This window comes from Mastomys coucha, unplaced genomic scaffold, assembly GCF_008632895.1.
Source record: "Mastomys coucha isolate ucsf_1 unplaced genomic scaffold, UCSF_Mcou_1 pScaffold19, whole genome shotgun sequence".
NCBI classification, from domain to species: domain Eukaryota; kingdom Metazoa; phylum Chordata; class Mammalia; order Rodentia; family Muridae; genus Mastomys; species Mastomys coucha.
Window position 1 is genome coordinate 22,899,178 of NW_022196901.1, and position 14,714 is coordinate 22,913,891.

The following is a 14,714-nucleotide window of genomic DNA, read 5'->3' on the forward strand; positions in this document are numbered from 1 at the left end:
AAAAAAAAAAAAAAAGAGTTTGATTGTTGTTGGTTTTGTTTTCTTTGCCTTACTATAAAAACACTCTGCACCCAAAGTAAAGTAAACCTTGATAAAGTTTTCTTGGTGTTGTCTCTTTTTCTCTCCCACCCGTTTATTTCCACAGGTTCTCAATAATCTCCAGTCCAAGACCACCCACAGTAGCGTGGGCTCCGCTGGCTGGACCCCCACAGCTCTGCATGCCTATGGACACAGAAAACCATTTAGAAAGCGCTGTTTGCTTTGGTAGAGATACGGACAGACACATGAGGAAGACATTGAGTGCTGACATCAAATGGAGCAATTGCAGCCAGCCTTCAGGTAGCTGGAAATGTACTGAGCCCAGCCAGATGACACCACTCTGACCTTGCTTCTGTATGCTTTTGATTTAGGCAAGTCTTAGTCTGAGAGACTCTACTCCACATTTCCTGCATGCTGGTTCTCTTCCATAAAATATTTGACTACTTTAAGAAAAGTCTGGACCTGGATGTAGTGGCGCATGCTTGTGATCCCAGCCTAAAGTAGGCCATATGAGATTCTGCCTCAAAAACAAAAACAAACAAAAACAAAACAAAACAAAAACCCAAAGCAATAGAGAGAAGGAAGAGAGGGAGGGAAGGAAGAGAGGGAAAGCAAGAATAGAAAAAGCAACAGACTGTGGATTGCTTTGCTGTTTCACAAGACACAGGCAGGTGCTTTTGTGTTATTCCCATCCCATGGGTCCTGTGGGTCTGTGTCAGTGAAAAGAAACCATTATATAATTAGAGATGCTCTCGAGAGGCCTCACCCTGACATGCCTGGGGGAATTGAAGGCCACATGTGGCAATAGTGAAAAAAACCACTGGCTGTGTGTCCTCTCAGTGGACACTACTCAGCACCCTAGGTGAGGCCCACGGTCTGTGTCCCATTCTGTAATGGCCAAAGATTTAAAAGCTAACTGAGCTCCCTAATCTGGCTATCATCTTCCCTGAACCCCCTCTGAAGCATGTGAGTGGGTGGCTGGTAGGCAGAGAGTGGGTGTATAGAACCTCTTTCAGGTAGAGCCATGAAAGTGGTCTTAAGGCCAGACCCTCTCCTGAGACTCTAGCTAGAGTCACCTTTCCAGAGTAAAGGTCTGGTGCAACCCAGAAGTGGTGACACATGCTTGTAATCCAGGAGGCTGAAGCACATAGCAAAAACTTGTCTTAAAGAAACTAAGAAAAAATAGTCCAGTTGTAGAAAGAATCTGAAAGGCACGGTACATGTGAGTTCTCATAAAGCGATAAGAAACCACCCAGGCCAGCTTTGTCTGCTGTCTTCTGAGCCAGCCACCTCTGTTGATTGGTATCACTATAACTAAACGCTGGTAGTTCCATCCAAGGGCACTGGACCTACTCCAACAGGTTCAGAAACTTGTCCTACCCAGGAAAAAGGATGATGTCACAATAAAGTCAGTTCAAAGTACGTGTCAACGAAGAGCCTGGTTCGCAGCCTGCACAGCTCCATCTGGACAGCATGCAGTGAGGCAGCCAGTTCATGCTGGCCACTGTGATGGACATCTTTGAGAGCAGAGGAAGTTTGACCTCCTCATGGGTGCACATCCACCACTACTCTAATGCTCCAGCTCTAACAAGGGTCCTGGGTGTCACAAGCAAGGTGGGAGAGCACCTGGGCCTGTTTAAACACACAGTTCAATTTCCCTTTGGCTCCTACCAGAAAACACTGAAGAGGCCCCTAGTCTACCCCCCACAGCCACAATGGAAGCCAAGTCCATCTAGCCTCCAGTCCCTACACCCACCCAGACCCAAAGCTTCAGGTATGTAGAAGGAAATTTGGTCAACTCAGACTCTGTTGTTTGGGAAGGATTAGAAAGTAGCCTTGCAGAAGAAAGTATGTCATGACAGTGCACATTCTTTGATTCCTGCTTGAAGTTCAGGATGTGAGCTCTCAGCTGGCTGCCTCAACAGCCATAGTTGTCTGCTGCCACTTCCCTGCTGAGATGGTGACAGACTCTTGTCCTTCTGGAACCATAAGCTACATGAACTGTTCCTTCTGTAAGGAGACTGGCTATGATGTTTTATCACAACAATAGAAAGCACCTAACACATGTGGGAACCCAAAAACAAGGGAGTGAGAGTTAAATGGGTCTATGAACAGTACAGATGTGGGTGCATAGGGATGAAGAAAGCCCATGGAAAATGCCCAGAAGTCAGATGAGAAGACTGAACATTCCTCAGAGATGCAGTCCAGGCTGATTGCTGAAGAAGAGGAGGAAAAGGGGGACCCAGGGACCTAAGGGTCATCTGGCCAGTGTTCCAGTGAAGTAGGAAATCCTAATGGGAAAAAAGGAGGCAGAGCTCCTGAGCCACAAGCTTCTCGCTGGACCGTGCTCCATGGCACAAGGACACACACCTCTGTGTCACTGTGAGTAAGTCTTAGCTCAGGTTTCCAAAACGTCACCCTTCTTCAGCAAGCACGACCCATTCCCTAACTCAGAATGAACTTGTTTCAGTGTTTTCAGTGTAATGAAAACATTAGCTCTAGTGTCAGAGGAGCAGCTGTCACTAAATCAATAGCCTGGGCTGTCCATTATGCTGAGGACTGATGGGCTGAGCAGTCTGTCAGCAAGGAGAGGCAGAGTGTCCTCTATGAGTGGCTGATGGGTGGAAAGATACAGAAAGCTGTTGTCTACAAGCCACCTACACAGCACGGGTGTCCCCAGGAAAGCAGGACCGACCTTGGAATGACCTGCTGGGCTGCATCTGCACTGTGAGTCCCAGTGAGAAAATTGAAGAAATGAATCCACAGAGGCTGAGAATGGACTGCTCAAAGTATGCAGGAAGGATTGTGGGGCTCTGCTATCCAGGGCTAGCCCCACAGCAGCCAGCGTGCCTGCCAAGAAGAATGGGAGTTCACACATGCTTCACAGCCTCACATGCTTGCTTGGTTCTCTTTCCTTCTTCCTTCCTTCCTTCCTTTTTTCTTTTCTTTCTTTCTTTCTTTCTTTCTTTCTTTCTCTACCTTTCTAAAAACTTGAGAGAGAGAGAGAGAGAAAGAGAGAGATGGAGAGAGAGAACACACATGTACCAAGACATGCATGTGGAGGCTAGAGGACAGCTTTCAGGAGTCTGTTCTTGTCTTCCTCCTTATAAAGGCAGGGTCTCTCTTGTCCTTTCTGCTACCTCCATTTTGCTGTAGAATGGGGGTGGGGTTGCAAATACAAACCATTGTATCCGGCTCTTAGGGTCAAATTCAGATCAGGCTGAATTTTTACCTATTGAGTCATCTCCCATGATCTAGTTCTCTGAGAAGGGATTGATCAGAAGGGGGTTGTGCCCAAGAAGATAAACACAGGTTACTCAATACAAAAATGATTCCAGGTCTGTTGTCATCATAAGATCCACCACATGTGCATGTGTCACAGTGCATGTGTGGAGAGTAGAGGACAACTTTACAAATTAGTTTCTGCCTTCCTCCATGTGGGTTTTGGGGATTGAACCCAGGCTACTGGGCTTGGTGCCAAGCACTTTCACCTGCTGAACCAGGTTGTTGACTCACTTATGATTTTTTTGGGGGGGGGTGGCTTTTGTGTTATAGAAAGGTCTTAACAGTGTAAAGACTGTCCAACCTGTGGAATCTAAGCTGTCTTCTAGCTGACCCTTTACCAAGGACATGTGCAGAACAAGCCAGAGCAGAGCAAGCAGCAGAGCAAGAGCTAGGAGGTAGCAGGTTGGACCAGGGGCTCTGAGGGCCGATTGGACAGGTGCTGGCATTGGTGCTGCCTTCAGACTGAGACCTTTCTGGAGACTAACGCTTTTAGGACTTCACAGCAGAGGGGGCATCAGCAGATTAGGCTGGGATTCAACCTTAGAAGTCTGCGAGACAATTCCCATAGGATACTCCTCCAGTGCTGCAGATGTGTGGAATGGGGTTCCACCTGGCCTTGCTCATCAGTCTCATCAGCTCCCCCACAAAGGCTTTAAGAACAGCCTGCCTCCTTAGGTGTAGAATCACCATCTGCAGCATCCCTGGAGGGGAAACCAAGTCAGGCAGGAATGCATACTCAGCAAGTAGCCCCTCAGTGACAACAACAATCAACAGTGTGTAGAAGTGGAACAGAATGCTGGTTCACCCTCTGCCCCAGGTGTCACCCCCTAAATGGGGCAGCAAGTGTTTTCTTTCCCTTTGGGTGGCGATAGGCTTCCATTTCTGTTTCTCTATGAGAGAGAATTAGGATTGCCTCAAGGCAGAGAGTGGCACTGCCTCTGGCATTTTGTGGTACCTGCTGTCTGCTTGAAGCCATCTGTGTGGAGACAGGGCTCAAACCAAACCAAGAGCCATCCCCATCCAGTTCTCCTAAGTGGGCTTGCTTCAGATAGAAATGGAAGCATCCATTGAGAGAGGTTAGTGGAACAATAGGGGTGAGAAAGGCAGCCCAGTCAGTAAAGTGCTGGCTGTGCAAGTGTGAGGAGGAAGTGTTGAGGGGAAAGCTGTAGGGAGAAGTGTGAAGAGGAAGTGTGAGGAGGTAGTGTAAGGGGGAAGTGTGAAAGGGAAGTGTGAGGGGGAAGTGTGAGGAGGAAGTGTGAGGGGGAAGTATAAGGAGGAAGTGTGAGGGGGAAATGTGAGGAAGAAGTGTGAGGGGAAAGTGTGAAGGGGAAGTGGAATGAATAATTGTGAGGAGGAAGTATGAGGGGGAAGTGTGAGGAAGAAGTGTGAGGGGAAAGTGTGAAGGGGAAGTGTGAGGGGAAAGTGTGAGGAATAATTGTGAAAAGGAAGTGTGAGAGGGAAGTGTGAGGAGGAAGTGTGAGGGGGAAATGTGAGGAAGAAGTGTGAAGGGGAAGTGGAATGAATAATTGTGAGGAGGAAGTATGAGGGGGAAGTGTGAGGAGGAAATTGTGAGAGGAACTGTGAGGAGAAAGTGAGAGGTGGAAGTATGAGGAGGAAAATGTGAGAAGGAAGTATGAGGAGGAAGTGTGAGGGGGAAGTGGGATGAATAATTCTGAGGAGGAATTGTGAGGGGAAAGTGTAAGGAGGAAAATGTGAGAAAGAAGTATGAGGAGGAAGTGTGAGGAGAAAGTGAGAGGAGGAAGTGTGAGTGCCACGCACACTCGTCTACTCCAGTCACATCCATAATATCGGGGATAAAATCCTGATAAAGGATAAGAGGCAATAAGGCCCCAAAAGGGGTTCTGTGCCTCCTGGATTTCAGACTAGTAGCTGGTATCCCCTAACTCAGACGTGTTCCAGATCAGTCTTTCCAATCATCAACACGGCCTCATAATTAGAGACATAAAGCTACCCCAAGTAATGATTTGTAAATGGTTAAGATTGGGCATTGTCTCCTGGCCGACACAATGTTTCCTACTATCCTAGTTTAATGTTTTAAGTACTAGAGAGTAATTGAAAGGTTTCCCTCACTCTAGGACATTAGCTGAAAGTGTTAGGTCGGGATTCCCCTCTGCTTGCCCCCAGCAAGAACCAGAGAATTAGCATAAGAATACCTCAACAGAGAGGGCTCCACCCCTCTTCCTCCTCCACACCTAGCTACCAGACCCTGCTGACCTTGGTGTGGGGGTTGCTTGCCTACTGACTTCAGTCTAGCAGAAGAACTGGGAGAAGAAGAAGGACTTGGACTCGCATGCAGGACTAGCACTAGAACTTAGATGGGCTAGGACTCAGATTCATGTATCTCTCGCAGTCCCCCGGGCCCAGAGCACTTGGGCCCAGAGGATGCAGCACCAGTTCAGAGGAGATAGTGGCTGCTTTAGACCCAGTATGTTTCAGATAGCCTCAGAGGTACCTCAACTGTTGAGCTGCCAGATTTTTCATTTCTCTTTTACAATGATTGTAAAAGCCTCATGTCATTTTTAAAGAAATACACTCAGATCTTACACCACTCGTGTGTAGTCTGTTTGTCAAAGCCGAATCCCATGCACACCTGGCCAGAACCCCTCGTCCCATGGAACAAGGGACCCCGTAAGAAATCCCGGTCTGCAGCATGTGAGGAGGAAGTGTGAGGAGAAAAATGTGAGAAGGAAGTGTGAGGAGGAAGTGTGAGCAGGAATTGTGAAGAGTGTGACCACCTGAGTTTTTAATCCCCAGAACACAAGTGAAAAGCCTGGAAGGATGCACCTGTAATCCTGGAGGGGAGGCAGAGATAGGAGGGGATTCCAATGGATTAATGGCCAGCTAGTCTAGCTGAACTGGTAAGCTCCAGGTTCAGTGAGATACCCTGTTTCAAAAACTAAGATGGAGAGCAACTCAGAAAACAGCCAGCCTTGACCTCTGTCCTCCACAAGTATGCTCCTGCATAAACATGTATACACCACAAATACACACACAAAGAAACAAATGAACCAGGGAGGGATGCCCATGCTGGAACCTGGTCTGGTTCCTAACTCCTTACCCAGGTCTTGGCCTATTTGCCCACATGACCCTGTGCCCAGCCTATGCTGGGTGTGCTCTCAACTCATTGGCATCTCCAAGTGCACAAAGCACCCCGAACACATGTTTACTTAAAATCCACACCAAGGGGGCTGGAGAGATGGCTCAGCGGTTAAGAGCACTGATTGCTCTTCCAGAGGTCCTGAGTTCAAATCCCAGCAACCACATGGTGGCTCACAACCATCTGTAATGAGATACAATGACCTCTTCTGGTGTGTATGAAGACAGTGTACTCACATACATACAATAAATAAATAATTCTTAAAAATAAAAATAAAAAATCCACACCAAGGCTCATTGTACACAGCACAAGGGGGTGGGGTGGGGGGAGAAGGTAACAGGAGTTTTTATCCTGCCTTCTAAACCTTCCCAGTTCATCCCTCCTCTTGTCAGCCCCAAGGGCCCATGTTCTCTGTGCCAGCTGCTCCTTGTACTACCTCTCCCTCTGGAAGACTTGGAAACTGATGCTGTAGGCTTCCGCAGGCAGCTGCCTTCATATGCATACTCCCTCTTGGGCGGTTGGTCCTCAGCACACTCCCAGAGGCACCAGTCTCCTAGGCTGGGCCTCCTATTTGCATGGGAGCAGAAGCTTTATAAAATCAGAGTAAAGAAAGATGTCCAATATGGGGTCTGTGCATAAGAGGGCCTGGTTGAGGTGCTAGAAGCTCTGCTTCATCTCTGGTGGGCTCTGAGGGGATCTGGGGGGGGGGCTGTGATGTGCTGGGATGGGGCAGAAAGGCTCAATTGACCCTGAGACTGAAAGAACAACTCTCGGGAAGAGTGTGAGCTATACCCTCTTCATCGCCACCCTCCAGCACTTCACCCCAACCTCATTCTACCCCACACCCCTTCCAGCTCCCACTGGATAGATGGTTCTCAACCTGTGGGTCGTGACCCCATTGACAAACCTCCATCTCCAAAAGTGGTTGATTATAATTTGTAAAAGTAGCAAAATTACAGTTATGAAGTAGCAACCAAAATAATTTTATGGTTGGGGGTTACCACAACATGAGAAACTGTATTAAAGGGCTATAGCATTAGGAAGGTTGTGAACCCAGGGATAGACATTCTTCTTGGACGCCGATCCTCTCTCAACCCTGTACTCAGTCCCCTGTGCCCACTTGGTGCTTTTGCAACTGTTCCAGGGCTGGTTCAAGAGCTACACTAGAAGCCAACACCAGATAGAGGAGCAGCTTGGTCATCTTGGAGACAGTGCAGATGCCCAGAGGTAGGCAGACAGCAAAGAGTTAGCTCAAGATTCAAGAGTTAATGGTCCAAAGCCAACCAGAAGCATCCACTGTGCCCCAGGATCCCCTCTCCTCTGCACAGGGTAGTCCTTTCCCATGTGGGCTTTCTGAGGTCATGCGTTTCTGTTCTGGGCGTACTGTCTTCCTGCCTACCACCCTCACAGCTCTACTAACTAGAGGTGCTCTCTGTGGACCACAGAGCTGAGACAATGTCTGTCCTTTGTTCTCGAATGACTAGAGCCACCTGTGAACCCTGTGGGTCCAAGGGGTGAGCTGACATCCAAAAGCACAAGAGTGCTTCTTTAGGCAGCAGCTGCCTGGTTCCTGGAACTAGCAGCCCATCAAACCACCCAGAGAAGACTGGTGCCTGCCTCTGCCTACAGATATACTGGGGCTCTAGCCTACTCCAGAATAGGCTGGCAAAGACAAAGGATCCTCCAGCTTCACACAGAAGCCAGATCAGAACACTGACATGCCAGAACAGCAAGCGGCAATCACTGCACCCCAAGACCGTCCAGCAGCCACATTGCAGAAACATCAGAGGGCATCTCTTGAGTACCCAGGGCACAGGAGTGTTGAAGAAGGAGTTTGCCCAGTGACCTAAGTCCCTCAGAGTAGGAATAGGCTGTGTTCCCCCAGAAGCCTGCGCCTGAGACATCACACACAGCACACACAGAACACACACACACACACACACACACACACACACACAAACACTCACCTCCACAACGCACATTGGGTTCCTCAGAGTCATTGGCCAGTGTGGGCCACAGCAGCAGGGCAGGAAAGGTCAGCAAGGCCATGGGCAGCAGAGCGAGCCCCATGTCTCTCCAAAGACGCCTGCAGTGGCCACAGGTGCACGAGCAGGTAAAGGACACGGAAAGGTCCCTTAGCAGCTTCAGCCTGGGGAGGCCTGTGCTCCGCCCTCCCAGCCTTGCACCTGGCTGGCCCACAGGTGCACTGCACCTGCCTGTGTTGGTTACCCAACCCTGCCCACCACCTTCATCTGGGCTACAATCCTAGTACTGGCCCCGCCTCTGTGCTCAACGCCAGTACCTACTCACTTCCCTGACTGAGAGCTGCCTCTGCTCTCATTCCAGGTCTGTAGCTGCCTCTCCCAACCCAGCCAGCCACAACCCAGACAGCCTCCTCCCCTAGATCTTTATTTTAACCCTGCAATTGCCTCTACCCCCGTTTTTGGCCTTTGTTCAATGGTACATCATCCTTCAGTTCCCAACCTTGTCCATCTGAGATTCTTGACCTATCTTTTCCAACCCTGAGCTTACCCACCCCCCACCCCCCAACCCCTGCCTTTGCTAAGGCCTGGATTCCAAGCACAAAGCAAGGTAAAAACCCTCACCCTGTAGGGAAAGGTGAAGTCTCTTTGAGCTTTTAGCTGCTGTGGAAAACTGGAGCTCTCCATGGAGTCTGAGAATCTCCTGTAATGGTTACTATAGTAGCAGGTCTTTTTGTTGGGCTCTTATCTAGGTGATTCCCCATCTTTCTCCACTTTGCTGATCCTTCCCACTCTCCCTCCTCCCTTCCTGTATCCCTCCACAGCTGTGTTCCCACATCTTCCCACTCTCCCTCCTCCCTCCCTGTAGCCCTCCACAGCTGTGCTCCCACATCTTCCCACTCTCCCTCCTCCCTCCCTGTATCCCTCCACAGCTGTGCTCCCACATCTTCCCACTCTCCCTCCTCCCTCCCTGTATCCCTCCACAGCTGTTCTCCCACATCTTCCCACTCTCCCTCCTCCCTTCCTGTATCCCTTCACAGCTGTGCTCCCAGCCTTTCTTTCTGTAGCCTCCATCAGCATCCTCTCCTGCTGGCCTTGTCCTCCCTCCCTCAGCTCCTGACAGGGGCTGCTGAACTAATGCCTTGATAGAACCTTTCTTTAAGAATGATCCGGGCATGTGACTGGGGATGTAGTTTAGCTGAAAGAATACTTGCCTAGCATGCAGGAAGCCCTGGGTTCAATCCCTAGCACTGCATGAATGGAGGAGCATGGTGCTGCATAACTGTAACCCAGCCCTCAGAAGACGGAGGCAGCAAGATCTAAGATTCAGTGTCATCCTAAGCTACACAACAAGATTCTGTCACAAAAATACAACCCCCAAAATACCCAGGCAGGTAGGTCTCCTGCTCCCAAAACAGAACAACTGTCTTGAACCAAGACAACCTCTTCCCAACCCTTGGGGACAGGGATAGACAGAGCTCGCTGGGGACCTTCCTCACTGCCTCTAGCTCAGCCCCTCCCCACTGCACCTCCACCAGCAGGGAAAATCCACTCTTGCTTGGCTGCAGCTTCTCTTGCTTAATTCCCCAGGCTCAAAGAATTAAGCATAGGCCAAGCCCTCGAATTCTGATTCCTGGGATTTCTTGTGCCTGACTAGAGTGTCCTGCAGAACTGGCCACTAATTCTCTCCCAACTCCAAGAACGGGTGAAACAGAGCCATGAGGAGCTTTGTACATACAATTTTACTTCATATGGTGGAAGAACTTTATTTTTAACCATGGTGCCAGTCACTTTGCTGCTAGATCCTGCCAGTGAGGTAAAAGCAGAAGAATTGCATTAAATCAGAGAACGCTGAAGAACCCTTCCCGATTTCTTTCTGAAAAGTAGATTTGCTGGCTGAAGCTCCTATATCTTTGACCTTGAAAGTCTATTTTTTTTTCTTTTTTCTTTTTGCTTTTTCAAGACAGAGTTCCTCTGTGTAGCCCTGGCTGTCCTGGAACTCACTCCGTAGAACAGGCTGGCCTCGAACTCAGAAATCTGCCTGTCTTGAGAGCAAGAATTTGGAGGACCTATTTCTAATGATGTCATAGAGCTTCTGCTCCAGCCAGAGACTCAGCTCTGAACCCTCTCTTAGTTGAAAAAGAAAATTAACTTCTACTTGTCTTGAGCCGCTGTCATTTCAGGTGTCACCAGAAGCTGAATGAATTCCCAACTGAAGGGCAGAGTGGTGCTTATGTCCTCTCCTATACAGTCCACAGCTGTCATGGCAATCCTGAGTTCCTACTGGGACCACCAAGTCTGGCGGCCATGTGAGAAACAGCAGACAGTTAGGAGAGTTTGCTGTGGAGCACTAGGGGACATGACCCCAATAGCACAGAAGGCAGAGCAAATGGCTCATAGCAGGATGACTGAGAGAGGCTGACCAAGAAGAGCCTTCCAGAGCCTCCTCACTATTAGCTGGGTGTTGTGTGCATCTCAGAATTTCTAACAGGAAGCAAATTTTCTTTCCACCTGCAGGGCTCACCGTATAACAGGCTGTCTTAGGGTTACTACTGATATAATAAAACACCGTGACCAAAAAGCGAACTGAGGAGGAAAGGGTTCATTTGGCTTATACTTCCAAATTGTAGTCCATTACTGAAGGAAGTTAGGACAGGAAATCAAACAAAGCCAGACCCTGGAGGCAGGAGTGCTGCTTTACTGGCTTACTCAGCCTGCTTTGCCAGGACCACCATCCCAAGGATGACACCATCCACAATGGGCTTGGCCTTCACATATCAATCATTAATTAAGAAAATGCTTTACAACCAGGTCTCGTCTTCTCCTCTTCCTCCTCCTCCTCCTTCTTCTTTTCTTCCTCCTTTTCCTCCTTTTTCTTCCTCTTCTTCTCCCTCTAAATTTGTTTATTATATATATATATATATATATATATATATATATATATATATGAGTGCTCTATCTGCATGCACACCTACATGCCAGAAGAGGGCATCAGACCTTATTATAGATGCTTATGAGCCACGATGTAGTTGCCAGAGAATTGAACTCAAGTCCTCTGGAAAAGCAGACAGTGTTCTTAACTGCTGAGCCATCTTTTTAGTCCTCACAACCCTATCTGATGGAGGCACGTTCTCAGGTGAGGTTCTCTCCTTTCAGATGACTCTAATTTGTGTCAAGTTGACACTGGTCCATCTTGGAAAGTTGGTTGCTGGGCTCTGTATGCATCCTGGCAGGTTCAGTCCTTCCTCAATGCTGGGCTTCTGAGGCAGCATCCTCAGCATCCTCTGGATTTATACAGTTGCATGAGGAGGAGGTTGGGAATGGTGATTCTGATGATAATGCTGATGGTCCTAATTACAATGTGATGGTTAAAGAGATAATGGAGATGATGATGGTGATGATGAGAACACAGATGTAGCCTGACCTTCCCATGGACCAGCCCCTGATCTCCATGAAGTCAGAGATTTCTCTAGAAATCAGAGGATTTCTCAAAAGCCAGCCTTGGGCCCCAAAGAAGAAGGTGATATCCCAAAAAGGGATTAGTCAACAAGGGCACTGATGGGAATGTGCCTCAAGCCAGATGGACTTCAGATGGATCCAGAAACAACAGGAGAATACCTTTATACATATACTGAAGCACATCTCCCTCTCTCTCTCTCTCCCTCTCTCTCTCTTTCTCCCTCCCCCCTCTCTCTCTCTCTCTGTCACACACACACACACACACACACACACACACACGAGAGAGAGTAGAGATGAATAGTACCTGTTGGTGCAGATATAATGGTGACTATGTCTCATGAGGGCTGCGGGGGCTGGGGAGATGGTTCAATGAGTGAAGGTACCAAGCCTGATGACATGAATTTGAACCCCCTCTTTCCACATGGTGAAAGGAGAGGATCAAGTAGAAATTGTCCTTTGATCTTCATAGGTACATCCACAAATACATATATACATGCACTCATAAATAAATGAATACATGAATAAACAAATGTACTAAAAATTAATTTCTCCAAACCCAGGACTCCTAAGAGAATCAGGCTGTCACTGAGGACTCTGTCTACAGAGGGTCTTCAACACTGGTTCATTCACTGCTCTGGCACTGGTTAGGGATGGCTGTCGTTGTAAAGGGCATATTTGTAATTCTGTTAAATACTGTTGCAAACCTAAAAGTGCTCTTTCAAAGGGGTATACTAAAAACAAAATAAAATCTAACAACCAAGGATTGGAATAAAAAATCAGCAACATCTCAAATTGGGGCTGGAAAAGACTGTTGTTGGTGTTCCCAGCACTCACATGGCACCTAACCACTGCCTGTGACTCCAGTTCTAAGGGGTGGATGCTCTGGTGGTTTGAGTAAGAATGGTCCCTATGGGCTCATATATTTAAATGCGTGTGGAGAAGAAGGTGTCTATGTGCTGCTCAAGGCAGGCTCACATATGTATATACACCCAGAAACTGGGGATGGAACCAGGCCTGGGTGTATGCTGGCGAAATGCTCCTAACATATTGTTAGTGAGAGATTCCAGGATCTGGGATAAACTCAGTGGCAGAGTAATTGCTTAGTCTGTGAGAAGCATAAAATCAGGCAGAGTAGCACATGTTGTGATCCCAGCTCTTGGGAGGTGAGACTGCATGATCATATATTCAAGTTCACCCTTAGCTATAACAGCAAGCTTGAGGCCAGCTTGAGTGACTTGATACTGTTTCAAAAACAAACAAAAATGGCTAGAGAGATGGCTCAGTGGTGAAGAGAGTGCTGTTCTCTTAAAGTCCCCAGAGCCTGGACATCAGGTGACACACAACCACTGTAGTTCCAAAGAGCCAACCCCTTCTTGTAGCTTCATAGGCTCTGCACTCTTGTACAGTGTACACCCTTCCATACATACACACATGCATGCCAAAATTAAAATTAAAGATAAATCTTTTGTTAGAAAAAGTTTTAAACAGCACTGTGTGGTTGCATCCCACCCTCTGGGTAGAGGAAACTTCCTCTGCAGGGTATTGAAGTACCCTATCAGCCTCCTCTTTGCTGGAACAACCTGGAAGTGCTTGTCTATTGAGAAACTTTGGTCCCTGGTCCTAGGAGGGAAGTGACAGGGCCATCTTCCTTATTGCAGGTAACAGGCACCAGGGTCCTAAGCCTCAGTCCAGTCCTGGCAAGCAAGGGCTTCAGGCAGGTCTCTCCAATCTTTGACCCTTCCCTCAGCCAATTATTCCATCAATTCTGCCTGTGAAATAGGGCACAGGTCAATTCTACACAGCAAGGTGTCATGAGGTTCCAGGTCACCAACTGCACTGATGTGTCCTGAGAAGACATGGCTTGACCCCATGGGGAGAGGACACACAGGCTCTTGCAAAGCTCACGCTTATGTGTCTCTTTCAAGTGGCTGGACCAGATTTGTGTCCCTCATTATAAAATACAAGCAGAAGCACAGCCTCTGTTTCTGTAAGTTATCCATTGAATTGTCAAAGCTGAGAGACCATTGGAACATCTAGCTTGGTGGCCAGCAGGACAAGAGTGCAGCTGCTTCAGGGACAGACCCCACAGAGCTGGTATGTAGCCAAGGTGTTTCGATAACTCAGTGTTAAGGTGGAGTCATCCTCGACTGACTGGTTTCAAGAAGGGAGTCAGTAAAGGAAGAGGGTATTACTATAGCCACTGTATAACTTTTTTCAGAGTATATCACCTATTTATAAACACAGAACACACAACAAAGATGAATCTGGAAAAGGGTATTTTGTACTTTGAGAGATGCAAATGGGTTTATAATGAATCCACAGCCAAAGCTGACAGCACACAATTGCTATGATGAAACTTCACCCAAAATTCTTTACCTAGACTCCCTGCCAATGTGTTTCCCTTTTCTGTATTTTTTCTTTTTAATAATTTATTTATTTATTCACTTTACAACCCTGTTGCAACCCCCCTTTTCCTGGTCTCCCCCACACAGCCCTTCCCCCAATCCCATCCCCTAGGTATCAACCCACCTAGGCACTAAGACTAGGTGAATCCTCTCTCACCGAATGTTTTGTAACTTTACTGTCCAATCTTGAGCCTGAAGACCTCTGACCTTGATGGCAGGTGCAGCACAGTGTCTCCAGGCAGTGCAGCCCTCCTGCAGGTGCACTGCACAGTATCTCTGGGCAGTGCAGGCCTCCTGCTCAGGGGGAGACGGTTCTTTCTTTCCCTTTCAGAGGCACAGAGGACTAAGCCCTGGGCATTTTGACTTAGGTGGCAGGAACTGGGAAGTGTGTGCTTGGCAACCTCCTCACTATCCTTCCAGCTTACT

At 48.0% G+C, this 14,714-nt stretch overlaps 1 protein-coding gene across 1 annotated transcript in view; it reads right to left on the reverse strand.

The window, feature by feature from the left end:
* The window catches only part of Cnpy1 (canopy FGF signaling regulator 1), a 60,965-nt gene extending 52,291 nt beyond the window's left edge, over positions 1–8,674 (reverse strand). The window contains exon 1 of the mRNA XM_031380250.1: positions 8,410–8,674. Coding sequence (XP_031236110.1) covers positions 8,410–8,512 — 103 coding nt within the window. The 5' untranslated portion in view covers positions 8,513–8,674. The remainder of the gene's footprint in view (positions 1–8,409) is intronic.
* Positions 8,675–14,714: the final 6,040 nt, after the last annotated feature.